Raw genomic sequence first — 27,631 nt, 5'->3', positions numbered from 1 at the left:
TGGAGTGGCGCTGCTATGGCGCCGAATATATACCCCAGCCGACCTGGCCACCCTTCAGTTCCTTCTTGCCGGCTACTCCGACAGTGGGGAAGGAGGGTGGATTTGGAATGGATATGAGCAACACATCTCGAAGAACAACTGTTACAAAGGTAACTGTCTTTTCTTCTTCGAGTGATTGCTCATATCCATTCCAGTCAGGTGATTCCCAAGCCTTACCTAGGCGGAGGGGTCGGAGTGAGATGTGGCAGTATGCAGAACCGCTGCGCCAAAGGCTGCATCATCTCTAGATTGCTGGACCAGCACGTAGTGCGAGGTGAAGGTGTGGACCGATGACCAGGTCGCTGCAAGGCATATCTCCTGATAGGCACGTGCGCCAGAAAGGCGGCTGATGACGCTTGAGCTCTGGTAGAATGCACTGTGAGATGGCCCGAAGGGACATGAGCTAGGTCATAGCATGTGCGGATGCATGCTGTCACCCAGGAGGAGATTCTCTGGGAGGAGACTGGCAGACCTTTCATCCATTCCGCGACCGCCACAAACAGCTGGGGAGACTTCTGGAAGGGCTTCGTCCGCTCAATATAGAAAGCGAGCGCTCTGCATACATCTAAGGAGTGTAGCTGCTGCTCCTGCCAAGAAGAGTGGGGCTTCGGAAAGAAGACCAGGAGGAAGATGTCCTGGTTGGTATGGAAGGCAGATGCTACCTTAGGGAGGAACGCCGGATGAGGTCGCAGTTGTACCTTGTCCCTATGAAAGACAGTGTACGGCGGGTCCACAGTGAGCGCTCTCAGCTCGGAGACCCGCCTGGCCAATGTAATGGCCACCAGGAAGACTGTTTTCCACGATAGGTACAGGAGCGAGCAAGTCGCTAGTGGCTCAAAGGGTGGGTGCATTAGTCTGTTTAGGACCAAATTGAGATCCCAGGTAGGGGCAGGGCAACGTACAGGGGGATAGAGGCACTCTAGGCCCTTAATGAACCGAGAGACCAACGGGTGGGAGAACACGGAGTGACCACCCTCGCCTGGCTGGAAAGTGGATATAGCCGCTAAGTGAACCTTCGGAGAGGATGTCGCCAGGCCCTGCTGCTTAAGGTACCAGAGGTAGTCTAGGACCGTGGGAATCAAGGCCTCCGAGGGAGTAACATCCTGTGTTGCGCACCAGCAAGAGAAGCATTTCCACTTCGCCAAATACGTGGAGCGGGTGGAAGGCTTCCTGCAACTGAGGAGAATATGCTGTACCGGAGCGGAACAGCGTAACTCCGCTGTGTTTAGCCATGCAGGAGCCACGCCGTGAGGTGGAGGGCTCGCAGGTCTGGGTGGCGAAGCCTGCCATAGTCTTGCGTGATCAGGTCTGGAAGGAGAGGGAGGGGAAATGGGGCGGCCATGGACATATCTAGCAGGATGGTGTACCAGTGCTGTCTGGGCCACGCAGGTGCAATCAGGATCAGATGCGCTTTGTCCCTGCGGAGCTTTAACAGGACCTTGTGCACCAGAGGAAACGGAGGGAAGGCATATAGCAGGTGGTGCCTCCACGACAGGAGGAATGCATCTGTGATCGACCCTGGAGAGAGACCCTGAAAGGAGCAAAACTCCTGGCACTTCCTGTTCGAGCGGGAGGCGAACAGATCTATGGGGGGAAATCCCCACCTCTGGAAGATCGAATGGATGACGTCCGGCCTTATTGACCACTCGTGACAGAGGAAGGACCGGCTGAGCCGATCCGCCAGAGCGTTCCGAACCCCTGGGAGAAAGGACGCCACCAGGTCTATCAAGTGGGCTATACAGAAGTCCCAGAGTCGAATGGCCTCTTGACACAGGGGAGACGAGCAGGTCCCCCTCGTTTGTTGATAAAGTACATGGCCGTTGTGTTGTCTGTGAACACAGAAACACAACGGCCGTGAAGATGTTGCTGGAACGCCTGGCACGCGAGGCGGACTGCTCTCAACTCCCGGACATTTATGTGGAGCGTCAGCTCCTGGGACGACCAAAGGCCCTGGGTACGAAGGTGACCTAGATGGGCCCCCCAACCAAGGGATGATTCATCCGTCATTAAGGCCAGCAACGGCGGCTGTGGATGGAACGGCATCCCTGCGCATACCAGGGATGGAGTTAGCCACCAATCGAGGGAGTGGAGGGGGCTCGGGGGAACTGTCACCAGGACGTCTATAGGGTCCCTGCCCGGGCGGAAGACCGAATGGAGCCACGTTTGAAAGGGTCGCATGTGGAGTCTGGCATTCTTGGTCACATAAGTACATGTGGCCATATGCCCCAGGAGGCCGAGGCAGGTGCAAGCTGAGGTGATTTGGGAGGCCTGCAAACCTCGGATGATCGACACAATTGCCTGAAAGCGGGGCTGAGGTAAGTAGGCCCTGGCTTGAGTGGAATCCAGCGTTGCCCCTATGAAGTCCAGCCTTTGTGTGGAGACCAGGGTGGATTTCTCGGTGTTGAGGAGTAGGCCCAACCGGGAGAATAGGTCCGTAACTATATTGACATAGTGCCGTACCTGAGACTGAGAGGACCCCTTGAGGAGCCAGTCGTCCAGATACGGGAACACATGTATCTGTTGCCGGCGGAGGTGGGTGGCGACGACGGTCATGCACTTCGTGAACACCCTCGGGGCCGTGGAGAGGCCGAAGGGGAGGACTGTGAATTGGAAGTGCTGGTGGTTGACCATAAAGCAAAGGTACTTCCTGTGTGGTGGAAAGATGGCAATGTGGAAGTACGCATCTTTCATGTCAAGGGTGGCATACCAGTCTCCAGGATCCAAGGACGGGATAATAGTTCCCAGGGAGACCATGCGGAACTTCAACTTGAGCATCCATTTGTTGAGTCCTCGCAGGTCTAGGATAGGTCTGAGGCCTCCCTTGGACTTGGGAATCAGAAAATAGCGGGAGTAAAACCCCTTCCCCCTCTCGTCTAACGGGTATGATATTGAGAGCCACCCTGCGAAGGAGGTCCTGATGGGCCCTGAGGTCTATCAGCAGGGGCCCTGATGATGAGGTCCCTGCCACAGCCTCATCCGGGGAGGAGGAGGATGATACCCCAGGAATGAGAGGGTCCTGGATAGCCTCCTGCTCCTGCGATGGTTCCTGCTCCAGCTGCCCCGGGGAGTCCGGAGGATGTGTTACGTGCTCTTCCGACTCAACCACAGGGGGGCAGGAAATGGTGGCCTCTGGTGCCCGATGTTCTGAGGCAGTAGAGCGGGTCTGGACTAGGGGAGCACCCTGGGCTTGATGGTATGCCCAGGGTGTCCAAAAGGACCACTGTTGAGGTCCTACATCCTGAGGCCGTGAGCCCTGAAAAACCCCCGTAGGCACCTCTGTATCACGGTCCCGGTCATAACAGCTGTCCGCATGGGAGGATACGGACGTCTGTCTGGACGGCCATGGAGGAGCAGAGAAGCCTGGAGCCGAAGTCCTGACGGATCTCGCACCCCTCGACTGTGGGGACCGGTGCCGGTACGCAGAGCGGTACCGAGAACGAGACCGGGACCTGCGACCGGACCGGTGCCAGGAGGTCAACCGGGATCTCGAGTCTCTACATCGTGATCTGCTCCAGGAGGTACGGTGCCTGGGTCGGTGCCGGGAACTGGAGCGGTACTGCGAGTAGCGGGTCGGGGAGTGAGAGACTGACCGGCGCCGTGAGTCTGACCGGTGCCGCGAGTCCGACTGCTGCCATGGAGAGAAACGGTGCCGGGACTGGGAGCAGCGTCGAGAGTGGGAGCGACGTCTCGACCTAGAGTGTCTGCGGGATCGTGACCTTGAGCAGTGCCGGTCCGCTACGCTGACAGACGGCAGTCTGGTCAGGGTCGGCTTGCCCATGGATTGTAGTACCCGCATCGGCAGTGCCGGGGGTAGGGGCGGTGCTGCATCGGTAATGGCGATTAAGTCTCTCGCCGCAAAAACGTCTCCAGAGTAGACGGCAAAGTGAGCTCTACCACGGCAGGTGCCAGGGAGCTGTCAGGTGCCGGACTCAACAGCCCTCGTGGGGCTGAAGTCGACGCTGCCAGTTTAGGCGGCGCCGCAGCAGGTATTGGTGCCAGGCAGTCCGACCTAGGTGCAGTATCTGGCTGCGATGCGGGTGTTGTCAGAGCCGTCTGAGCCTTTGCGGTCTTCGACCTCGGGGAGAGGGAGCAGCACAGAGTCGATTTCGGTGCCGGCAGTGGCCGGTGCCAGGAGTCCTTAGTCGTACCGGCAATGCCCAGTGCCGTAGGCGTGCCTCTGCTCACCAACTGGCTCGTGCTCGGTGCCAAAGGCGAAGGTGTCAGGGCCGTTTCCATGAGGAGCTGCTTCAACCTGATGTCCCGCGCCTTCTTAGTTCTCAGCTTAAAAGCCTTGCAAATTGAGCACTTAGCAGATAAGTGCGATTCCCCGAGGCACTTCAAACAGGAGTGGTGGGGATCTCCTGCTGGCATCGGCCTGTGACAGGCCGAGCACTGCTTGAAACCCCGTGAGCCAGGCATGAGCTCCAGCACCGGGTGCGGGGAAGGGGCTACCCCCCGAACCCCGCAAACAATTACTAACTAACAACTATAACTATGAATTATAACTAAATCTAACGAACTATGTATAGAAGAACAATTAACTACAACTATGGATATAACAATGAGAAGAAAAACTATGAGTAGCTAGGGAAGGTGGAGGTCAGCTAAGCCGCACTCCACTGTTCCAACGACCGACACAGGCAGTAAGAAGGAACTGAAGGGTGGCTGGGTTGGCTGGGGTATACATGCGGCGCCACTCCAGGGGGCGCCCAGCCGACCCACCAAGTGTTGCTAGGGTAAAAGTTTCTCCGACGAACATGCACGCGGCGCGCACACACCTGACTGGAATGGATATGAGCAATCACTCGAAGAAGAACCTTACCATCCACCCCACAACTCCCATAGGAGGGATTAGATGGGCTATACGAGAGGGGGCTTGGCTCCCTGCCATTCCAACCATAGGAGCCCCAAACCCACATCTTTCCATTCCTTTAACCAGCACCTCCTTTTTAAGTCCTTTATCAGGCCATTTCTCTGGTCACTGGATGTCTTCCCTATGGAGTACCTGCACTGGACATCCATCCCACACTTACCAAATAAGTTATGACATTTAGCCTACCACATCTTGTGTGCTCATTATAATAGGTGTTCCCTAACATTCACTGTGGGAAAGGCGAAAAAACCCTGCTCCATCAAAGCCAATATGGTGGTGAGGGAAAACATTCCTTTCCAGCTCCCCTAAAAAGGAGTGACTAGCACAATGCTCAACGCAGATTCAAACCCACCTAATAATCACACCACAGGGAGCCACACCAGCCACTCCCAGTCTTTATTCAGGAACCAATCCCTGCAAGAAACTCCATTGTCAACTCTGTCCGCATATCTGTTCAAGGGACACCATCATAGAACCTAACCACATCAGCTACACCATCAGGGGCTCATTCACCTGCACATCTACCAATGTGATATATGCCATCATGTGCCAGCAATGCCTCTCTGCCATGTACACTGGCTACATCAGACAGTCACTACACAAAAGAAAAAATGGACAGAAATCAGACATTAAGAATTGTAACATTCAAAAATCAGAAGGAGAGCACTTCAACCTCCCAGGACACTCAATAACAGACTTTAAAGTGGCCATTCTTCAACAAAAAAACTTCAAAAACAGACTTCAACGAGAAACTGCAGAACTAGAATTAATTTGCAAACTTGACACCATCAAATTAGGTCTGAATAAAGACTGGGAGTGGCTGGGTCACTACAAAAAGTAATTTTCTCTCTGTTGATACTCACACCTTCTTGTCAACTATTGGGAATGGGCCACATCCACCCTGATTGAATTAACCTCGTTAGCACTGCAAACAGTAATATTCCCTCTGTTGATATTCACCCCTTCTTGTCAACTCTTGGGAATGGGCTACATCCACCCTGACTGAATTTGCCTCGTTAGCACTGACCCCCCACTTTGTAAGGCAATTCCCATTTTTCCATGTGCTGTATATTTATACCTGCCTACTGTATTTTTCACTCCATGCATCTGATGAAGTGGGTTATAGCTTATGCCCAAACAAATGTTAGTCTCTAAGGTACCACAAGAACTCCTCATTGTTTTTGCTGACACACACTAACAGGGCTACCCGTTTGAAACCTAATACCAAAAGAACACTCATGCTGCAATGAAAAGCTGATAGAAAAGTTGACCTGATTATCTAATATTAATGAAATACAAAAACTAAGTCAATGATTACCTGACTCTGCAATTCACTTTGTTGCTTCAGACGAAGGTTTTCTGGTGTATCTGCCACCGTAGTGAAGGATTGTTTCGGGTAGTGTCTAGAAAAAAAAATCACAACATCAAATAGGGAATATCTACATGTTCTGGAAAGTAAATTGCATCCCAATATTCTTTGCCACTTCATTTAAATTGACACCTGGATTTTATAGTTGGCTAGTTTTGTGTTAAAACTAGTTACTATAACATTTAAAAATTCTGGTAAAATATCTGTGTGTTGGGCATGCATTGCACAAACATGAGAGAGTTACTATAATTAGTCTATATCCCATATATCCACTGTGAACTCTAACTGGTCAGCATGATTTGTGAAAAATTTGTTGTGTAGAATGAAATAGAACAGATACTATGCTTAACTGTGTTTTCCCCTATGTAGGATATTTTTATACTGAATTAAGACTAAGCTAAAATGCAGTAAAATAGGATTGCTTTATGGAAAAAAAAAAAGGTCAAATAAATCATATTTAGAATACCGGGGTGTTTGGGATGAAAATCACACCAGTGCTGAAATCTACACGATCCAGCAAGGTTATACTGACATTACATGTACAGAAATGTCAAACTTTTTAATGTTAATAGTGTCAACATACTTCTATATGTAAAAATAAATGACATTCAATATCAAAGACTGCACTGCAAAAAAAACCTCAATATTGAAAGTTACTGTGAATCTCTTCTTCAATTTAAAATTTTACATCATTGTAATATATTCTTGTTATTTGCTATTTTACAGACACCTTTGACAGTCAAGTCATGCTCATCACAATGTATGACTCTCCCACAGAACAATAATTTGTTCGTTTTTCATGGTTTTATCACAAGTCTTCTTCTGAATCACCTACAATTAAAAAATTTTATATGAAAGATGGGAAATAAGAAAACAGCTAAACCAAGACTTGCTCACAAGGAAGAAGAACCATAAAGAAACTGATTCTTACAATCTTCTTGCTAAAAGCTTAAGTCTCAATCCAAAAGCAAAGATTCAATTTATGATTATGTTGAAGCACCCATACATTTAGATAACTTGCTATATAGTCTGCCAACTTTTTCATTTGGATATCAAATATTTCAGAAGTTTAGTTAAAACATATATAATCTTCATACAGCAATGTTTGCAATATAATTTCCATTGTAAAACAAGGCTATAAATAGTCAGAAATAATAATAACCATAATACTTCACCATGTACAAATTCAAGGACTTCTCTAAAGGATTATTTCAGCAACAGGCACAATCTCTAAATCAATGTACAACTACTACTAAAAACATTTTTCTTTTTTTGCCAGAAAATTGGGCCTTTCACAAAACAAAATTTTTCATGAACCATTTCTGCATTCTGTGGAAAAAATAGACTTTGCATTTAAAAACTAAACACCTGAAAACTGGAAAGTGTTTGGTTTTCAATCAAAGGCTGAAAACTTTCAATTCAGAAATGTTGGTATTGATAATTTTATTCAGATGTCTCATGTCCTCATTCTCTTATGTGGGCCAGGCTCCCCAACCACACTGTGGCTGCCATAATGCACTATGGTAGCTCAGCAAGAAAGTATATTATTGCGTATCATGGAAGATGCAGTTCATCCATGGAGTCCAGCCCACAGAGAAGAATAATGGCATAAACACTTAAACGACAAATATAATGAGGCACAGTGGCAGCATTTCCAAATTGAAATTTTCGGGTTTTGGCTAATATTTTTCAGTTTTTGATTTTTCACAGAAAAGATGAAATTTTCAGGGGAGGGGCGTTATTTTCCAACTAATTCTATTATTCTTTATTATATTCTTAGAAGAGGAAGGGCTTTGTGATTTTAATACATATATGCCCCAACTCCGATGCTTCTTAGGCCTTGTCTACACTGGGGGGAAGGATCGATCTAAGTTACTCAACTTCAACTATGTGAATAAGTCAACATACTTAGATCTACTCAGCATGGTGTCTTCACTGCAGTAGGTTGACTGCTGATGCTCCCCCGTCAACTCCGCCTGCGCCTCTCGCCCTGGTGGAGTACCGGAGTTAACGGCAGAGTGCTCAGAGGTCGATTTATCGTGTCTAGACTAGAGGCGATAAATCAATTCCCGCTGGATTGATTGCTGCTCACCAGTCCCGCGGGTAGTATAGACATACTCTTGTATTCCTGTGGGGAAAAAGGTGACTCCGAATCCAGAAAAGGAAGGCAACTTCAGAACTACATAACCTGAAGATAGCTCCTATTTATACAGGTGCACAGAGCCAGCTGATATCAATATCTGCTAGTTCCCAGCAAGTCTTGGAACAGATATAGGAATAGGGTGTAGATTACAGAAAAGTCATGTTCACAGATCAGCCCCATGGATGTAAACCTGTCAACCTACTATAGCACCTCTTAGTTACATCAGCCAATTTATTCCTGTAAGTTGTAAAATGGAGTAAGTCATTCCAGCCATCGTTTGCCTTATTCTTTCTCTATTTTTCAGAGCTGATTTGTTGATAGAAAAAGAAGATGAGTATGAAGAGCTCTCCACTGATATGTACTGGGGCAGAAGACAGTATGTGAGGAAGCCAGAAAAGATGGGAAGGGTTTTAATCCTGCAGAGCCCAACAATGTGGATTGGGAGAGCTCATTCTGACCTAGACCTTTTCCATCTCAAAAGTCCATTAAGTCTTCAGCAATTCATGTAGGCAGAAAAAGTTGTCCTGACACCATCAGGCTTTTGGGTCTGAGATCCACCACCAGCAGCTCTGAATACAAGTGAGGTTTGCTATTTATATGCATCTTTGGCAAATATAGTGACAGTTTGGCCCACAGTATGGAGGCCTAGCCTCCTAATGTTCCTCTTGACTTGGGGACGTGTGAGGACAGAAAAGATGGAGACTGTGTGTCTTTTTAACATAATGTTTCCCAAATTAAACTTAGTATGCAGTCTAGAAAATAAGACTGTGCATTTCATCCAGCCACATATACTAGCTATTTATTCTAAATTACTTTTAGGTGCAATGGTTTGCTCCATAAATTGGTAGCCAAAATCACTAATTACTTTAAACAAAAATTAGTGTTGTATTTTAAATTTAAGGCGAAGGTATCTAGGACCCATAACAGGTATTTAATAAATGTTTGTATTATAAACCAAAACAGATTTTTTAAAAGAACTAGAGTAAACCATTAAGCATATGTACTTCTCCCTACAGAAGTGATAAAACTGTTTTCATTAAAAATGGTATTTATCTGAACATCATGCTAACTGTTTACCCCAATGTATTACTCATTGTGATTCTAAGTTTTTTCAATTTATAAAAATGAGATCATTTTGCAAAATTAATTACCAGCAGTGTTCTAGAATGAATTATCTTATCCTCTGCAGCTGATTTGTGAAACCACCCACATAGTCCACCAAAACAAAGAGATACAGTTTTAGTTATAGGCCCTCTAGTTTATGGAAATTCCTGTCTCAAGCCATTAAGTGTGGATGGTGCTAAATGTAAATATTATCTTAACCATTTGTTTGTTTTTAATATAATAAAGCCAAAAATGGCTTCATGTTTATTAAAAATATCATTACATAAGACAAATTGTCCTATAAATTCTCTAAGGTTCATTAATGGCAATAATTGTTGTATAATTTATCTTCTCTTATAGCTATTGGCTGATTACCTGCTAAATGTAAGGAAGTGTTAGGCCAGTCACATTTTGTTTCCTAAATATTTGCTTAAGAACCTGCTGTATTTCTGTAAAACATTGTGCATATAGATGTGGGGATGGATGCCAGCAGCTTTTAATTCACAAGTCAGTAGAGATATCATAATAATTGATAACTCTGTTGCTGTGCTTCCCTTTTATCTTGGTATATTGTGGCCATGAGAAAAGCAGGGAATTTGTTAAGGGGACTGATGTCATGCCAGCAATTTAATGGCAATGTTCAAAGGATTTTTTATTTTGTTTTGTTTTAAGTCTTTGTCAGCACGACATTTAAGCAATATGTCTGATCAAGCTAATGCTATCAGAGATAATCCTGTATAAAGATCTATACAAGAAGTGCCAGAACAAATCTATATGCATTGCATGATATTTTTTCACTATGTTACTACACTGCTAGTTTCAGCTGCACAGCTTGACTGGTTAATAAAGCTACAACTGAATATCTCTGTATTTAGGGAATACTTCCATCATTTTTGTGAGTTTAAAATAATAACTGTGAAGCCCACAAAGATTCAGGAAATCATATGAAAGTTTGCATGCTTTTCCAGATATTAGTCACATGTTCAGTCCACAAGACTGGCATAAACATTTCCCCGAAAATGCTTATTCATGAGATTTTCAGCTGCATGTCCACTTTCAGAGAGCACCAAAAGTAATGAAAACTCGCAGGTAGGGTATTTCAGCTCTTCTCGGTCTTGACAAAAACAATGAGAAGTCCTTGTGGTACCTTAGAGACCAACAAATTTATTTGGGCATAAGCTTTTGTGGGCTAAAACCCACTTCATCATATGCATGGAGTGGAAAATACAGTAGCAAGTACATATACACAGTATATGAAAAGATGGGAATTACCTTACCAAGTATGGGGTCAGCGCTAACGAGACAATTCAGTTAAAGTGGAAGTAGGTGCCACAAGGACTCCTTGCTGTTTTTGCTGATACCAACTAACTCAGCTACCATTCTGAAAGCAGTCTTGACAGGACACAGAAAACGTAGCTGTGCACAAAAATGGAAAGTAATCGGGAGAAAAACGGTCAAGATTCAAACTTTCCTGAGCCTCATAAAAAGGTTAGATTCAAAGGCAGGGACAAAGGTTCAGGTCTGCTTACAAATGAGTTTGCCCATATCTAGTTATCTTTATATACAGAGATATATAGATATATAAAATCTCACATAAAGTAGGTAAATCATTCAACATTTCCTGGTTTTCATCCTAAAAACCTGGTAGAGTCTCACACCTTGCATAAAAACTTAAGACTTTAATTTTCAGAGGAGCCTCAGGGAGTTAGGCACCCAACTGCCACTGAATGTCAGTGGGATCTGGGATGCTTAACTCTTGCAAGTGCCTTGAAAATTCCAGCAAAACAGCAGATGCTTTAACGAGGTCTTGTATTACTAAAATTCATTATTTTTACAAAATACCCTAATCCCATTTAGTAGTATATTATGAAGTATTAATTGTTTAAAAATAAACTGCAATTGAAAATGTCAGTGAAAAGAAGTTCATTTCCTCATCCCTGACCCTTGCTTTTTTGTTCTGTTTTGTTCTATTTTGCTAATTCACAATTTCAGTAATTCTCAGTCAGTCACCCAGGTATTAGTACAAATTAGCAAGATTCAACTGTGTTCTCACCTTGATTCTCTACCTTACCCATGAGAGTACAGTCTTGTCTGCTGAGACGTTAAGTACCAGAAAGGTGAGGTGGTAGGAAGTTTTGATCATGTTGTGGATCAGACATGAAACTTATCAGCAGACAACTTCTCACTTTGAAGTTCTTGCTCAGCTGTGCTCTCTGCTGTGAAGCTGTAGCTGGAATTTCTCTGCTCTTTGAAGTTTCCTATCAGGATGCACTTGACTGCAGAGATTGATTGAAGGGTTTTTCAAGGAGGCAGAATCTAGCTAGGAGGTCTTGGTGCTGGAAGACTGGAGCAATGAGGTGACGATGAAAGATTTTGATCTTGTTTCAATTTAACAATTCATCCACAGTGGATCTGAAGGTTGGGTTATGATTGGCTATAGGATTTGAAAGGTAGCTACTATGTTTATATGAAAGGTGGATTCCCTTGCAGCAACTGGCTTAATTTGAAAACTAGAATGTAGTATTCCTCTATTAATGTTTTGACAATTGGCTTTTGGAGATTTTTAATTTGTGCCTCTGTACTTCTTATTTGAAGTGAAACAGATGGTTGTTCCAGTTTGCCACCTAAATATTGGAAGACTATCCAGAAAATCCAAAGGGAGAAGGGGCTGAGTTGGTTTGGATGAGATGTAGCAAGTAATAAAATCTATGAAAGAAAATTATGAAGCAAAAACTTGAGGCTTTTACTCCACAAATAGCTACGGTGACGGGTAACATTTGGGCTATGGATAATAGCCAATGCTATTCTGAAAAGTTTGATAACAAATGTATTAAAGATCTTTCTGCTCCTCTTACTCATATAGCATAGCATCCCTAGTGGAAGAAAGCCTCAGAGTATTAAAGGTTACTTTTGGTACTGCATATCTTAATCATAACATGCAGAAGATTAGACATTACTAAGCAATAATTGTTAGCATCAGATGTGAAGAAAAAGGATATGAGCTTGTTTTAGAAGTAAAAAACATACCATCCTTGTACATTTGAAAACATATGTTAGCACAGAGCATTAAGATTCCTTAACCTCCAATACTAATGAAGGATCAGAGGAGAAGATTATGGCTAATACTGTTATGTTTCTTTCTGCTTGGAGACAAAGGCGACTACTGAAGATAATGAGGAAAAAGGAACAAACCTACTACTTGAACACAAGTGTCCACATACAGACAACTTCAGACAATGGAAACAGGGTATTCTGAATCTGAAACTTTCTCATAATGGTCATCAACTTCCTTATTGTAATCAGCTAACTTGTAGGTTATTTTGGGATGGATCTGTGAAGTTGAATAGACAGGTGCCACAGAACATTATGCTATCTGCATTATGTTGCCAAGAAAACTTCAGCTGCAGACTCATCTGCTGAAGAGAATGCAAAAAACAGTCAAACTGAGTCTGGGAGCACCCTATTCTCAGGCTTCTCTAGCAAGCGAGCTGAGTAACTGGCCTAACTCAGTTATCACAAATATGTAGGGACAAAATTAGAAAGGTTAAGGCACAAAATGAGATTAAACTAGATAGAAATATAAAGGGTAACATGAAAACATTCTACAAACACATTAGAAAAAAGAGGAAGACCAAGGACAGGGTAGGCCCACTAATCAATGAGAGGGGAAAACAACAACAGAAAATGTGGAAATGGCAGAAGTGCTAAATGACTTGTATGTTTCAGTTTTCACCAAAAAAGTTAGTAGCGATTGGATGTCTAACATAGAGAATACCAGTGAAAATGAGGTAGGATCAGAGGCTAAAGTAGGGAAAGAACAAGTTAAAAATTACTTAGTGAAGTTAGATGTCTTCAGGTCTCAAGGGCCTGATGAAATACATCCTAGAACACTCAAGGACCTGAGAAGATATCTGAGCCATTAGCAATTATCTTCAAAAAATCATGGAAGAATGGGAGACATTCCAGAGGACTGGAAAAGGGCAAATATAGTGCCCATCTATAAAAAGGGAAATAAGGACAACCCGGGGAATTACAGACCAGCCAGTTTAACTTCTGTACCCGGAAAGATAATAGCGCAAATAATTAAGCAATCAATTTGCAAACATCTAGAAGATAATAAGGTGATAAGTAACAGTCAGCATGGATTTGTCAAGAACAAAACATGTCAAACGAACCTAATAGCTTTTTTGACAGAGGAACAAGTCTTGTGGATGGGAGGAAGCGGTAGATGTGGTACATCTTGACTTTAGTAGGCTTTTGATACTGTCTCACAGACCTTCTCATAAACAAACTAAGGAAATACAGCCTAGATGGAGCTACTATATGGTGGTTGCATAATTGGTTGGAAAACCATTTCCAGAGAGTAGTTATCAATGGCTCATAGTCAAGCTGGAAGGGTATATTAAGTGGGGTGCCACAGGGATCAGTTCTGTGTCCAGTTCTGTTCAGTATCTTCATCAATGTCATGGAGAATACACTTACAAAGTTTGCAGTTGATAATAAGCTGGGAGTGGTTGCAAGTGCTTTGGAGGAGAGGATTAAAATTCAAAATGATCTCGACAAACTGGAGAAATGGTCTGAAGTAAATAGGATAAAATTCAATCAGGACAACGAAAAGCAGCGCTTCTCAAACTGGGGCCGCCGCTTGTGTAGGGAAAGCCCCTGATGGGCCGGGCCAGTTTGTTTACCTGCCCCGTCTGCAGGTCCAGCCAATTGTGGCTCCCACTGGCCACGGTTAACCGCTCTAGGCCAATGGGGGCCACTGGAAGCGGCATGGGCCGAGGGATGTACTGGCTGCCACTTCCAGCAGCTTCCTTTGGCCTGGAGCAGTGAACTGCAGCCAGTCAGAGCCGCGATCGGCCAGACCTGCGGAAGGGGCAGGTAAACAAACTGGCCCGGCCCACCAGGGGCTTTCCCTGCACAAGCGGCGACCCCAGTTTGAGAAACATTGATGTAAAGTACTCCACTTTGGAAGGAACAATCAGTTACACACATTCAAAATGGGAAATGACTGCCTAGGAAGGAGTACTGCAGAAAACGATCTGGGAGTCATAGCCGATCACAAAATAAATATGAGTCAACAGTGTAACACTGTTGCAAGAAAAGCAAACATCATTCTGGGATGTATTAGCAGGAGTATTGTAAGCAAGACACGAGAAGTACAGTAATTCTTCCACTCTGCTCCACGCTGATCAGGCCTCAACTAGAGTATTGTGTCCAGCTCTGGGTGCCACATTTCAGGAAAGATGTGGACAAACTGGAAAAAGTCCAGAGAACAACAACAAAAATGATTAAAGGTCTAAAACACATGACCTAAGAGGGAAGACTGAAAAAACTGAGTTTGTTTAATCTGGAGAAGAGAAGACTGAGAGTGGACATGATAAGTTTTCAAGTACATAAAAGGCTGTTACAAGGAGGAAGGAGAAAAATTGTTCTTAATCGCTGAGGATAGGACAAGATGCAATTAAATTGAGCTTAAATTGCAGCAAGGGCAGGTAAGGCTGGACATCAGGAAAAAATTCCTGTCAGGGTGGTAAAGCATTGGAATAAATTGCCTAGTGAGGTGTGGAATCTGCATCATTGGAGATTTTTAATAGCAGGGTTAGACAAACACCTTTGAAGGATGGTCTCTATAATACTTACTCCTGCCATGAGTGCAGGAGGTGGGACTAGAAGACCTCTCGAGATTCCTTTCAGATCTACAATTCTGATTCTATCCCAGAAAGTGAAAGGCAGGTCATATTACATGACCTGAGGAGTGATATCTTCAAATATCTTGACCAGGAGTTGTCTCAAGTTAACCCAAGGATCAGTATCATAGGCATATTTCAGTTCACAGGTTATGTTATTCCTATATTGTTAATGGTTCTTTTAATTTTTGAGTCTCTTCATCTATTATTGTATCTTTGTATTTGTCCCCATAATAGCTCTGGATTACATATATACTGAGGAAATTCAAACACACAAATGACTAACAGCCAACTTCCATCAAAAGTCAATGGTGCCTATCTACCTTCTTCCTCTTCCCCTTTTCCTAGCCAGCTGGGTTCAGGTCAGTCTTTTCCAGGCCTGCCAGTTCAACATTTGCTCCCTATCCACTCTGTCCTCCCGTTTCCTTGGTTATCCTCATTCTCTCCCCATGAACTCTAATGTCAAATGCCTCCCTTAGAGGATTCCTTTAAGCCATCCTTCATACATGCCCATACCATCTCAGCCTCTTCTCTCGCAGTTTGTCTCTGAGACCATAGACCTTAGTTTCACTCCTGATTACATCATTCTTCATATGGTCCAAGAATGTCACCCTTATTGCCCTCAAACATCTTATTTCAATAGCTTCAAGTCTTCCCAAGTGCCTCTCTTTGGATTCTCATGCCTTAGATCTATACAGAAGAGCTAGTCTTACCATGGTTTTGTATAATTGTCCTTAAGCATCTGGAACATCCATTTATCATAAATCACTCCCTTTATCTTGCACCAGACCCCCCTGCATTCAGCAGCCATGCTTTCTGTTATCTGTTGATTTCTCCATTTGCCATTAATCAGTCCTCAAGGTACTTAAACACTGAAACCTGATTTAGGCACTGGCCCCTGATGTTGATATTCATCTGTCCTGTTATGCACCAGTCACCCCCATGACTTCTGTCTTTTCTTTACTCATTTTGAAACCAAAGTTTATTAGTTCCCTGTTCCATGCATCAGTCACCCAGACCAAATCTTCCTCATTCTCAGCCATTAGCACAATGTCATTTGCTTAAGTCAACTTTGTATTACTTTCCATTTGGATTTGCTCCCACCACAATAATGAATACTAACAGACTAAGTGCTGATCCCTGGTGGAGTCCAACCCTGACCTCAAACCCCTCCATTACACCAAGGGCATCCTTATTTTTGCAATGGAACCATCATGCAAACTCATCACCATCTGGACAAAGTCTTCTAGTACCACACAGATATGTAACAGAGGTACCAGCAGTCTCCTAGGTACTCTGTCCAAATCAGAAAAAAACAAACGTGCTCAATGTTTCCATCCAGCTTCTTTTCCACCAACATTCCATCTGTTGTCCCATTGCCTCTTCTAAAACCAAACTGCGCCTTTCCTAAAATTGGCTCCAACTGGTGCCTATCTACCAATTTGGGCATTTCACTTCCCTGTTACCTTGCATATGTACTAATATATTAAGGAGAGGACAGACTATAATGTGGTCATTTTTCAATCTCTCTAATGGAGCAATCCAGATAGAAAACAAAATATGAGACTAAAAGTAAAAATTTAAAAATTATAGTGTGCACTGATTTAAAAGATCTATCAATTTGCAAGTAGTGGTGAAATGATATCAGGATTCACTACAAGATTAACATGTTAGGTTAAACTCCAAAGGTAATAACAAAATGTTTTTTAAGTACATCAAAAGCAGGAAGCCTGCTAAACAACCAGTGGGGTCCCTTGATGATAGAAATACAAAAGGAGCGCTTAAAGACGTAAAGTCATTGCGGAGAAACTAAATGGATTCTTTGCTTCAGTTTTCAGGGCTGAGGATGGTAGGGAGATTCTCAAACCTGAGCTGGCTTTTGTAGGTGACAAATCTGAGGAACTGTCACAGATTGAAGTGTCACTAGAGGAGGTTTGGGAATTAATTTTGATAAACTCAACATTAACAAGTCACCAGGACCAGATGGCATTCACCCAAGAGTTCTGAAAGAACTCAAATATGAAGTTGTGGAACTATTAACTAAGGTTTGTAACCTGTCCTTTAAACTGGCTTCGGTACCCAATGACTGGAAGTTAGCTAATGTAATGCCAATATTTAAAAAGGGCTCTAGAAGTGATCCCGGCAATTACAGACCGGTAAGTCTAACATCGGTACCGGGCAAATTAACAATAGTTAAGAATAAAATTGTCAGACACATAGAAAAACAAACTGTTGAGCAATAGCCAGCACGGTTTCTGTAAAGGGAAATCGTGTCTTACTAATCTATTAAGAGTTCTTTGAAGGGGTCAACACACAGGTGGATAAGGGGGATCCAGTGGATATAGTGTACTTAGATTTCCAGAAAGCCTTTGACAAGGTCCTCACCAAAGGCTCTTACGTAAATTAAGCTGCCATGGGATAAAAGGGAAGGTCCTTTCATGGATTGAGAACTGGTTAAAAGACAGGGAACAAAGGGTAGGAATTAATGGTAAATTCTCAGAATGGAGAGGGGTAACTAGTGGTGTTCCCCAAGGGTCAGTACTAAGACCAATCCTATTCAATTTATTCATAAATGATCTAGAGAAAGGGGTAAACAGTGAGGTGGCAAAGTTTGCAGATGATACCAAACTACTCAAGATAGTTAAGACCAAAGCAGATTGTGAAGAACTTCAAAAAGATCTCACAAAACTAAGTGATTGGGCAAAAAATGGCAAATGAAATTTAATATGGATAAATGTAAAGTAATGCACATTGGAAAAAATAACCCCAACTATACATAGAATATGGTGGGGGCTAATTTAGCTACAACGAGTCAGGAAGATGATCTTGGAGTCACCGTGGATAGTTCTCTGAAGATGTCCACACAGTGTGCAGAGGCAGTCAAAAAAGCAAATAGGATGTTAGGAATCATTAAAAAGGGGATGGAGAATAAGACTGAGAATATATTATTGCCCTTATATAAATCCATGGTACGCCCACATCTTGAATACTGCGTACAGATGTGGTCTCACTTCAGAAAAGATATTCTAGCACAAGAAAAGGTTCAGAGAAGGGCAACTAAAATGATTAGAGGTTTGGAGAGGGTCCCATATGAGGAAAGATTAAAGAGGCTAGGACTCTTCAGCTTGGAAAAGAGGAGACTAAGGAGGGATATGATAGAGGTATATAAAATCATGAGTGATGTTGAGAAAGTGGATAAGGAAAAGTTATTTACTTATCCCATAATACAAGAACTAGGGGTCACCAAATGAAATTAATAGGCAGTAGGTTTAAAACAAACAAAAATAAGTTGTTCTTCATGCAGCGCACAGTCAACTTGTGGAACTCCTTACCTGAGGAGGTTGTGAAGGTGAGGACTATAACGGTGTTTAAAAGAGAACGGGATAAATTCATGGTAGTGAAGTCCATGAATGGCTATTAGCCAGGGGATGGATAAAGAATGGTGTCCGTAGCCTCTAGTTGTCAGAGGATGGAGATGGATGGCAGGAGAGAGATCACTTGATCATTGCCTGTTAGGTTCACTCCCTATTGGGCACCTGGCATTGGCCACTGTCAGTAGACAGATACTGGGCTACATGGACCTTTGGTCTGACCCGATAAGACCATTTTTATGTTCTTATGTTATGTTCTTATGAAATCCTGACCTCACTATATCCTGGTAAACAGATTTATGCTAGCACAACTCAAGCTAGCGTGCTAAAAATAACAGAGCAGACATTGAGTGTCCAGTACAGACCACTTAAGCTCAGACCCAGAGGGGCTGGGTGGACTTAACAGCCCAAGCCACAACATCCCCACTGCTATTTTTAGCGTACTGGCTCAATCCCCTCTCACAGGAGTCTGTCTACCTGGGCATAGAGGCTCACTCCCAGCTGCAGTGTAGACATACCTCTTGAAGTCAATATCAAAATTCCCATTGACTAAAATCATTCCTACTCTCTGAATCAGTTACATAACAGAGATAGGATGAAAACCAACAACATCTTCATAAGATTTGCACTTGTAAAAGAAAAGAAAGGAGAAAGGAGGTAAAGAGAAATATAAACAGGCCAATGCAAGCATTAGATAAGAAAGAGGAAAAGTAATTTGTAATTTACTTTTTCTTCCTCCCCTTATTCCTTTTTCTTTTCCATTTCCTCCCCTTTAAGATTTTTCTTTTTCTTCTCTGTTAAGGATTAATATTAAATATGACCTTCCCCAGATATTCTTTATTTTTGTGATGCTTGTTAATTAGCTTATCAACTTACAATACATTTTTTAAATTTCCAAATTGTTCATTTTGTAATGATACAATGTACATTTAGTTATTAATGTTGCTTTTTTTAATTAATGGTTAGTTTATTGCTGGGTAATATTTTCTTCTACTTCAAGAATATTTTTTTCTATTTCATCTTCAACATCCAAAAAACTCTTTTTTTAAGTAAGCACTTGGCTGAAGAGTCCTAGCTTATTGGAAAGGGGTCTTTCTGTGTACCCAAAACCTTAGGGGATGGTGGCGATTTGAAAATTAAAAAGAAAAGAGTAGCAACCAGCTGAGCAGAGGGCTGTGATACCAACAGCACCAGAATGGAGGCTGAAAATTGACAGAGATTGTGGAAAACAAGTGATCACTGCTACCACGGATCCAAAAAGACTGCAAGAGAGCTGGTGGATGGTGTGGAAGCAGGAAACCAGAAACACAGAGATGACTATAATAGCAAGGTCAGTACAAACAGCACTGGTAGTTGATGGGGAGGGAAAAAGGGCTATGCACATGTGTGCGTGCGCTGTGGTTTGAAGAGGTTACAGCACAGATATAAGCTTCACTGAATAATAAAACATCAGTTTGTAATATTTTGGATGATTTCTGTAATACTCGTAGATTTCTTAAAGACCCACATCATGAAAAGCTCAGAAACCCCATCTTGAACAATATCAGCTTTACATCTATGCCACTGGTAGGCAGTGAAAATATTTTGACAGACATTTTTTGTAAAAACACTTTCATTGCTTAAAAATTACTCCTGAATTTAAAAAAACAACAACACACCCTTTATTTCTTCTATGCACCAGAAGAATTAAACCCAAGAATATGAAATAATTAAAATCAGAAACCAAAGTGCAAGATTCTTATTAATTGCAAGAACAGAGCTGGCACAACAAACTGAGATGTGTAACATGCACACTCATGGGGGCTATGGTGGCTTCTTATATAACTACTGTGTGTTAATATTGTTAAAGCCATCTCTTTAGAAAGCTAATAAAAAACACAGAAGGGAGGGGCAGAGAATAAAAATGAGTTTTACAGAAGTGGAAGGGGATTAAATTTTGGGGCTACCAACTCTGACATTGCCCCATTAAGTTGCATCAATAGATATTCATCAAACTCAGTCAATTCCAGAGTTTCCATTCAAGTTATAACTTTCCCATTTAAATTTCAAGTTTTCTTAAAATGGTTTTAACTTTTTCTATCCCTAACACAACTGGCAACCAGTTTACATCTCTGTTGGTATCATAATTAAACATATAAGCAATTTCCAAATCCTATTATTTCACACAGCATGATCATTTGCAATTTTTTTCTACCGTTATATAGCATTCTGAGGTGTTTTTAAGTAATAAAAGCATTTATGCTAAAAAATTACTGGTAGGAAGTAATGCTGGCTTAACTTCAGGGGTCCTCATCTTACAAAATGCCTCACTGTATCAACAAAGGAATGTTTTGTGAATTTCTTTTCTCGTCTAATACTATAAATTAATTTCATCATCCTAGTTCTATCATCGTTATTTATACTTTGTTTAAACCATTCACCTAACTCTTCCCCAAGCAATTAAAATCACTTTCTGTGATCACAGATACATGTCAGAAGACTATGCAATGGTTTATTAAATGCTACATTTCTATAACTGCATTTTTACCAGTAATATACTTTAAACGGTTTATTTCCTAAATGCCATAAAAAGAAGTGTGTTCTATGCCTGTCCTTCAGACACAGCAAGAAACTTTTACTGGAAAATCACTGTTATGCCACAGTGGTGCTAAACCCCAGCTTGTCATACTTATCAAATGTGACTCTTTATATGCTTGTGTTCCAGTTCAAACTTTCTCCTGTTTGCTTCAGCTCATAGATTCATAGACTTTAAGGCTAGAAGGGACCCATCGTGATCATCTAGTCTGACCTCCTTCACATCACAGGCCACAGAACTTCACCCACTCACTCCTGTAATAGACCCATAATCTCTGCCTGAGTTACTGAAATACTCAAATCATGATATAAAGACTTCAAGTTACAAAGAATCCACCACTTATTGCTGTTCAAACCAGCAAGCGACCCATGCCCCATGCTGCAGAGGAAGGCAAAAAAAAAACAGGATCTCTGCCAATGGGACCAAGGGGGGAAATTCTTTCCTGACCCCAAATACAGCGATCAGTTAGACCCTGAGCATGTCAGCGAGACCCAACAGACAGACACCTGAAAAGAATTCACTGTAGGAACTCAGAACCCTCCCCATCTAATCGTTTATCTCAAGCCATTGGAGCAATTTGCCACTAGCAGTCACAGGTGAATCACTGAAGACCAAATAGACCCACCCACAAGGAATACAATTTAGTAGCATGGGTTCAAGAGGTGCTCCAAGTGAACTCTCTTAAATGATGCTGTCAAAGAGGATTAAGTGGCGTACACTAAATATCAGGCCAAATGCAACAGATAAACATGCATGACAAAAACTACATTAAGCATAAACTGAAAAATGTAATGTGAGAGAAATAACTGTTAATGCAGGAGAAAGAGTAGTTACAAGAGGAAAAGGAAAGGACATTTATTAAAACTTACAACCTGCTATTAAATTTTGTATAGATCTATGTGTCTCAAAGTCCTGGCCTATCCAGATTGTAAATAAAGGAGAATGGGTTCTACTATTTAAGCCTTTAGATCCAACCCACCTCCTCTCTCTGCGAAAATTCCTACTAGGTCAGGTGACATTTGTTAAGCCTTTTCTATTGGCAGTTACTTTGGAATCTAACCATGGGTCTTTTTCACTTTTGTTGGGAATTTTTGGTCCCTTTGCTTAACACAAGAAACTGGCTTCATCCCTGAAAAAACAAATGATTTTATGTAATGCAATTAATGTCTCTTCTTGCCAGAGATCAAGTGGTTTTCACTCAGCATGCTAAGGCACCATACCTTGTTCAGTAAAAGCTTAAGCCTTCCCCACTATTTTCAAATGCAGATTTTCAATCTTACAAAGAGTAACGGAATTAAAATAAAATAAAATTGTAATATAGAAAAATAATACTCTGTCAGACCATGAGCCAAATTCACCCCTAAGTTTGGATGGGTCTTTACCAGCAAAAAATACAATTTGCCAGGGGGTCAGCACATTTCTAAAGGGGGGCATCCCTGGCCAGATTCAGAACCTAACCCCACCAGCCTTCACAGATGGGACTTCTGTGTTATTTTCTGACACAACTCCTCCCTCTGCACAGAACCATTTAATTTTCTCTATCTTGGGCCTTCCCTGGGTGCAGAGGAGGGATGAAGAGTTTTCTGTGTATATACCGTACGTCATGTCGATCTGTAGCTCTTCATTTTGCACCTTACTGGTTACCAAATCACGCAGCAAACTAACTTTATTGAGGAAGTCTTGCCAGCTTACTGTTCTTATACAAACACATTATATAGTACTGAATCCATCTACAAATATCAGAGAAGTTAAACATGAAGCTTTTATGGATTTTCCTAAGTGCTGCCTTTAAAAAACATGAAGGATTTTAACAAAATAAGCAAAATGGAAGCTTCATTCTGCATCATTGTTTTGATGTAAAATCTAACATGAAGATGATGTTGGAGAGCAGGAGAGACTGATTTAATTTTTATCTACTGGGCATGCTATGGTTTCAGTTTCCAGCTAGGTTTCATATTTGATACTCAGCTAGAAATTGAAATTTTGGTACATTGCCAAGGTACAGAGTTAATAACTTAGCCCATTTATCTATCAGGTCACAAATATAAGAAAGTGGGAACACAGCCATTCCACTTTCTCTTAAATCTGACAAAGAAAACTAGTGGTAAGCCCGGAACAAAATGCAGACATTTTTTCTTCTGTATGTCCTGCTTACATGTTTTCCACCTTACACTTCTCTGTCTACGTGAGAGATTTTTTTCCTTTTGTCTGTTTGTATCTGTTTTGCAAACCCATAAAAACCAAGTTGCATTAGACAACTCATTTATGCTTCTAGAAGCCAGAATTATCATGCAAAATTATGGTAAATTATACCAAAGGAACACTCAACAGCCAGCTGGAAGGGAGAACAAAAACAAGAGTGCTAGAAAGACATCACTGAGCACAAGCAGGGATTACTTTGTTGTATTATTTGGCTCTTATGAAAAATACTGTTTAGGTTCTTGCCAAGAGAGTGGAAGACCCAAACTCACTGAAAATCCAAAGGGCAGCTAATAAGCTATTTGACAGTTTACCAAACTTTAGTTATGGTTGCTCAGAACAAATGAGTCACACAACTTTGACTTATCTCCTCATGAGAGTGGAGGAGGTTGGGAGACTGTCCTTGTAAAGATCTTGGGGTTCATTTAATAACAACCCAGGGAATGAGAAAATAAAACTTTAATAAAACAAACTGGAGAGCATCTCTGGTGAACTGGTGCACACCGCCATACAGCATTTCCAACCCTCCTCCAGGGCACATCTCTAAATTCTTATGTTCATAATACTGTCCCTTATGAGGGAGTGTCTCTAAATTATAATCTTCTACAAACATATCTCTATATCTTCCCTCTTAAATAAAAACAAATTAACTCTTTTTTACACATATATAAACTGGCTAACACGCATTAAATTCTCAATCCAAGTAGTACATTTCCATAAACCCAATGTGTAAACTACCTAGAGAGGAGAGGTTATCAGCACATCACTCTTGAGTGAGTCTTTACCACTCACTTTCCTCAAATACCTCTTCTCCAGGCAAGTTAGCAAGTCTCCATGAGTCTTTCAGGATGTTTAATCTCCCACACTGATCTTATGAGTATCCGTCTTTCATTACAATCTGAGTTGGTCTCTTCTTCCTTGACAGTTTCTCCTTTGTGCGTTTGGATGGGATGGGAAATGCCCAGAGTCCACCTCAGCTGTCAATGTGTTGGAACTTTCTGGGATTACTCATAGATCCCTTCAATTACATTGAAATGTGTCCCCCTAATCTGTCTGTTGGATGCAGCTGTTCTTTAATGGTACTCGTTTGACCCCAAGTATTAGAGGTGTGATTCCTTAGGCACACTCTATCACCCGGGTTAAGAGATGGGAGATCATGGGCCTTTTTGTCAAAATACTATTTCTGCTTCCACTTCTGATTTTCTTTCATGTCCCACATGGTTTCATTGTTATGAGATTTAAGCAGGCTATCAGTAATTGGCAAATTTGATCTGAGCCTTCTTCCCATTAACAGTTGAGTTGGAGAAAAGCCATTTTCCAGGAGTGTACCTCGCTAAACCAGTAACGCTTTACATAAATCACCCTCACATTCAAAAGTCTTTTTAATGAGGTATTTACTGACCAAATAGACCTTTCCACAAATCCATTTGATTGGAGGTAATTTGGACTTGATGTTTTGTGACGAAAACCCTAATCTATAGCAAACTGCCTAAAATCTGCACTGGAAAATTGCAGCCCATTATCACTAAAGACTTCATCTGGAATTCCATGTCTGGAGAAGATTCCCTTCATGACAGTTATCACTGACTTACTCTTAGTACTGTGCAATGTGCAAATTTCTAGACACAGAGAATAATAATCTGTGACTATTAAATAATGCTTTGATTGCCAGGTAAATAAGTCAGTGCTTACCTTCTTATAAGGCCTTTGTGGAATTGAATGAGGTCTCATGGCTCTGCCTGTTGGCATGGCTTGTATTTCAAGCATGGAAAGCGGATTCCTACCACATTAATGATGTTGTGATAGATCTGCAGCCAATACAGCACCTCTCATGCTCGTTGTTTGCACTTCTCAATTCCAAAATTACCTTTGTGGATCTTCTGTAGCATTTCTTTTTGAAGACTCATTGGAATTACAACCTTGCTGCCTTTGAAAATCACCACAGCTATCACATTAAGTTCATGTCTGCAATTCCAATAGTCTCTTATACTTAGGGTGGCCAGATGTCCCACTTTTATAGGGACAGTCATGATTTTTGGGTCTTTTTTTTTTTTTAATATGGGCTTCTATTACCCCCCACCCCCGTCCTGATTTTTCACATTTGCTGTCTGGTTACCCTACTTATACTTGGACAGTAACTGCTTACTTCTTCAGGCCACCCTTTAATTATTACTTCTTTAAGGATTCCCAACAATTCATCTTTCTCCATTTTCTCTCATATTTGTTGCTGTTTCCTGTTAGCTACGAAAATTGACTTTACAATCAAATCTGCATAAGCTTGCATTTCTGCATCTAAAGTCTTCTCTGGTTTCGTGAAAGCCACTGCTCTGGAACATGCATCTGCAGTGAACATGAATTTACCAGGCATGTAGGTCACAACCAAATCATACTTATGCAACTTTAGCATCATTCTTTGAATCCTTAAGATACAATCATTTAGCGATTTGCTAAGTAACACCATCAGGGGCTTGTGGTTCATTTCAAATTCCATTGTCTAAGCATAAATATACTAACAATCTCAAACAGGCAAACAATATCCCTAAAACCTCCTTCTTGATCTGTGTGTACCTGATTTCTGCCTTAGTCAGTGATTTGGATGCATATGCCAGTGGTTGCCAACAGTTCTCATGCTTCTGTAAAATCACTGCACCAACTCAGAATGTGAAGCATCTGCTGAAATTTTAACAGGCCTTTCTGGTACATAGAACTTCAGGACTGGTTTCTGTGGCAGTTGTTTTAAACCTTCCCATGATTCCTCCTGCTCCTGTTCTGCACCTCAATATCATTCATTTTTATTCTCTAGGACAGGGATCGGCAACCTTTGGCACACAGCTCACCAGAGTAAGCACCCTGGCTGGGTGCTCCCAGTGGGAGCCGCAATTGGCCGAACGTGCAGATGTGGCAGGTTAACAAACCAGCCCGGCCCGCCAGGGGGCTTAACCTGGCGAGCCGCGTGCCAAAGATTGCCAATCCCTCCTCTAGGAGTTTTCTAAATGTCACAGCTTTGGTAGATAGATTAAGTATGAATCTTCCAAGATAATTAACCATTCCCAGGAACCTTTGGACATCTTTCTTTGACTGGGGAATTGGCATCATTTCAATGGCTGAAATCTTCCTCCCCAATAACACGCAAGAAGATAGATGATTTCACGTTAGCAACCATAGGGGCAGAGAAGAAAATAATAAATACAATTTAAATCTCTGTCTGAATTTTTTCCAGTTCTTTTGCAACACTGCCTGACAATTGCAGACTGGAAGGAGGCTGTAACACATCCATTTTTGGGCCCGCAGCCCCAATTTCTTAAGCTAGTCAATCTACTATCGTGCTCAACAAATACAAGCAAAAGCCTCTATGCCTGGTGCTCCACGTGCTTCTCTGGTGCATCCCTTTGTCTCTGCTTTCAATTACAAACACAAAAGCTAACTTCAAAATGACTACAGCTTCCTTCTTGTTCAGCAATTCTGATTCCATGTAAAGATCTTGAGGTTCATTGAAAAACAAACCAGTGAATGAGAAAGTAATAAAACTTTAATAAAACAAACTGGAGAACATCTCTGGTGAACTGAGGCACACAGCCATGCAGTGTTCCCAATCCACACCTCCAGGGCACATCTCCAAATTCCTATATTCATAATATTGTCCTTTATGAGGGAGCGTGTCTAAATTATAATCTTCTACAAACAAATCTCTACAGTCCTTAAAGATTTGTCTCAAAATATCACGTACCTTTAAATTGGTAGTTTGGCTTGTAAATGTAATCTGTCAAGCAGTCTTAATTCTAAGAATTGAGCTAACACTGATAACACTGAAGGACAACAAGGAAGCAAAGTAAATGGAGCCATGTTGACTTTTGCACTATAAGATAGGAGGAATAACCAAATCTGTTGCCAAGTATAAAATGACAAATTAATAAGGAGAAAACCCATTCTGGTCTCATGTTTGCAATGCCCTTTTAGAAGCAATAGGGAATAAAAACACACAGCTATTCCAAAGTACGCAGTGTTTTTTAAATTTTTCAGTACTAGAGCCATATCATTCACTCTTTATAGTTTGTTACCACAAAAGAAAACATCTCTACATTTATGTATTTATAAACTGCTTCTTCCCTTTTAAATACACTCGATTTTTTTATACAACATTTCAAATTCTTCTCATAGTTTAAAGAAGCACAAGCTGTCCTGATGGGTTGCAATCTCCCTTCCAACATTTAAAGAATAGATACGCTGGTGCTCAACTGCTTTATTCAATTTGAAAAGGTCTTACTTGA

The 27,631-nt window shown here is 41.9% G+C and overlaps 1 protein-coding gene across 2 annotated transcripts in view; it reads right to left on the bottom strand.

Moving 5' to 3' along the window:
* Positions 1–27,631, bottom strand: part of NEBL (nebulette) — a 439,204-nt gene that overhangs the window by 286,747 nt on the left and 124,826 nt on the right. For both annotated transcript variants that reach the window (XM_030550411.1, XM_030550412.1), the window contains exon 3: positions 6,231–6,315. In XM_030550411.1, the coding sequence (XP_030406271.1) occupies positions 6,231–6,315 (85 nt within the window). The remainder of the gene's footprint in view (positions 1–6,230; positions 6,316–27,631) is intronic.

Source organism: Gopherus evgoodei, chromosome 2 (assembly GCF_007399415.2).
Source record: "Gopherus evgoodei ecotype Sinaloan lineage chromosome 2, rGopEvg1_v1.p, whole genome shotgun sequence".
NCBI lineage: Eukaryota > Metazoa > Chordata > Testudines > Testudinidae > Gopherus > Gopherus evgoodei.
Note: the sequence above shows the minus strand (reverse complement) of the source record. Positions and strands in the feature narration are given on the sequence as shown.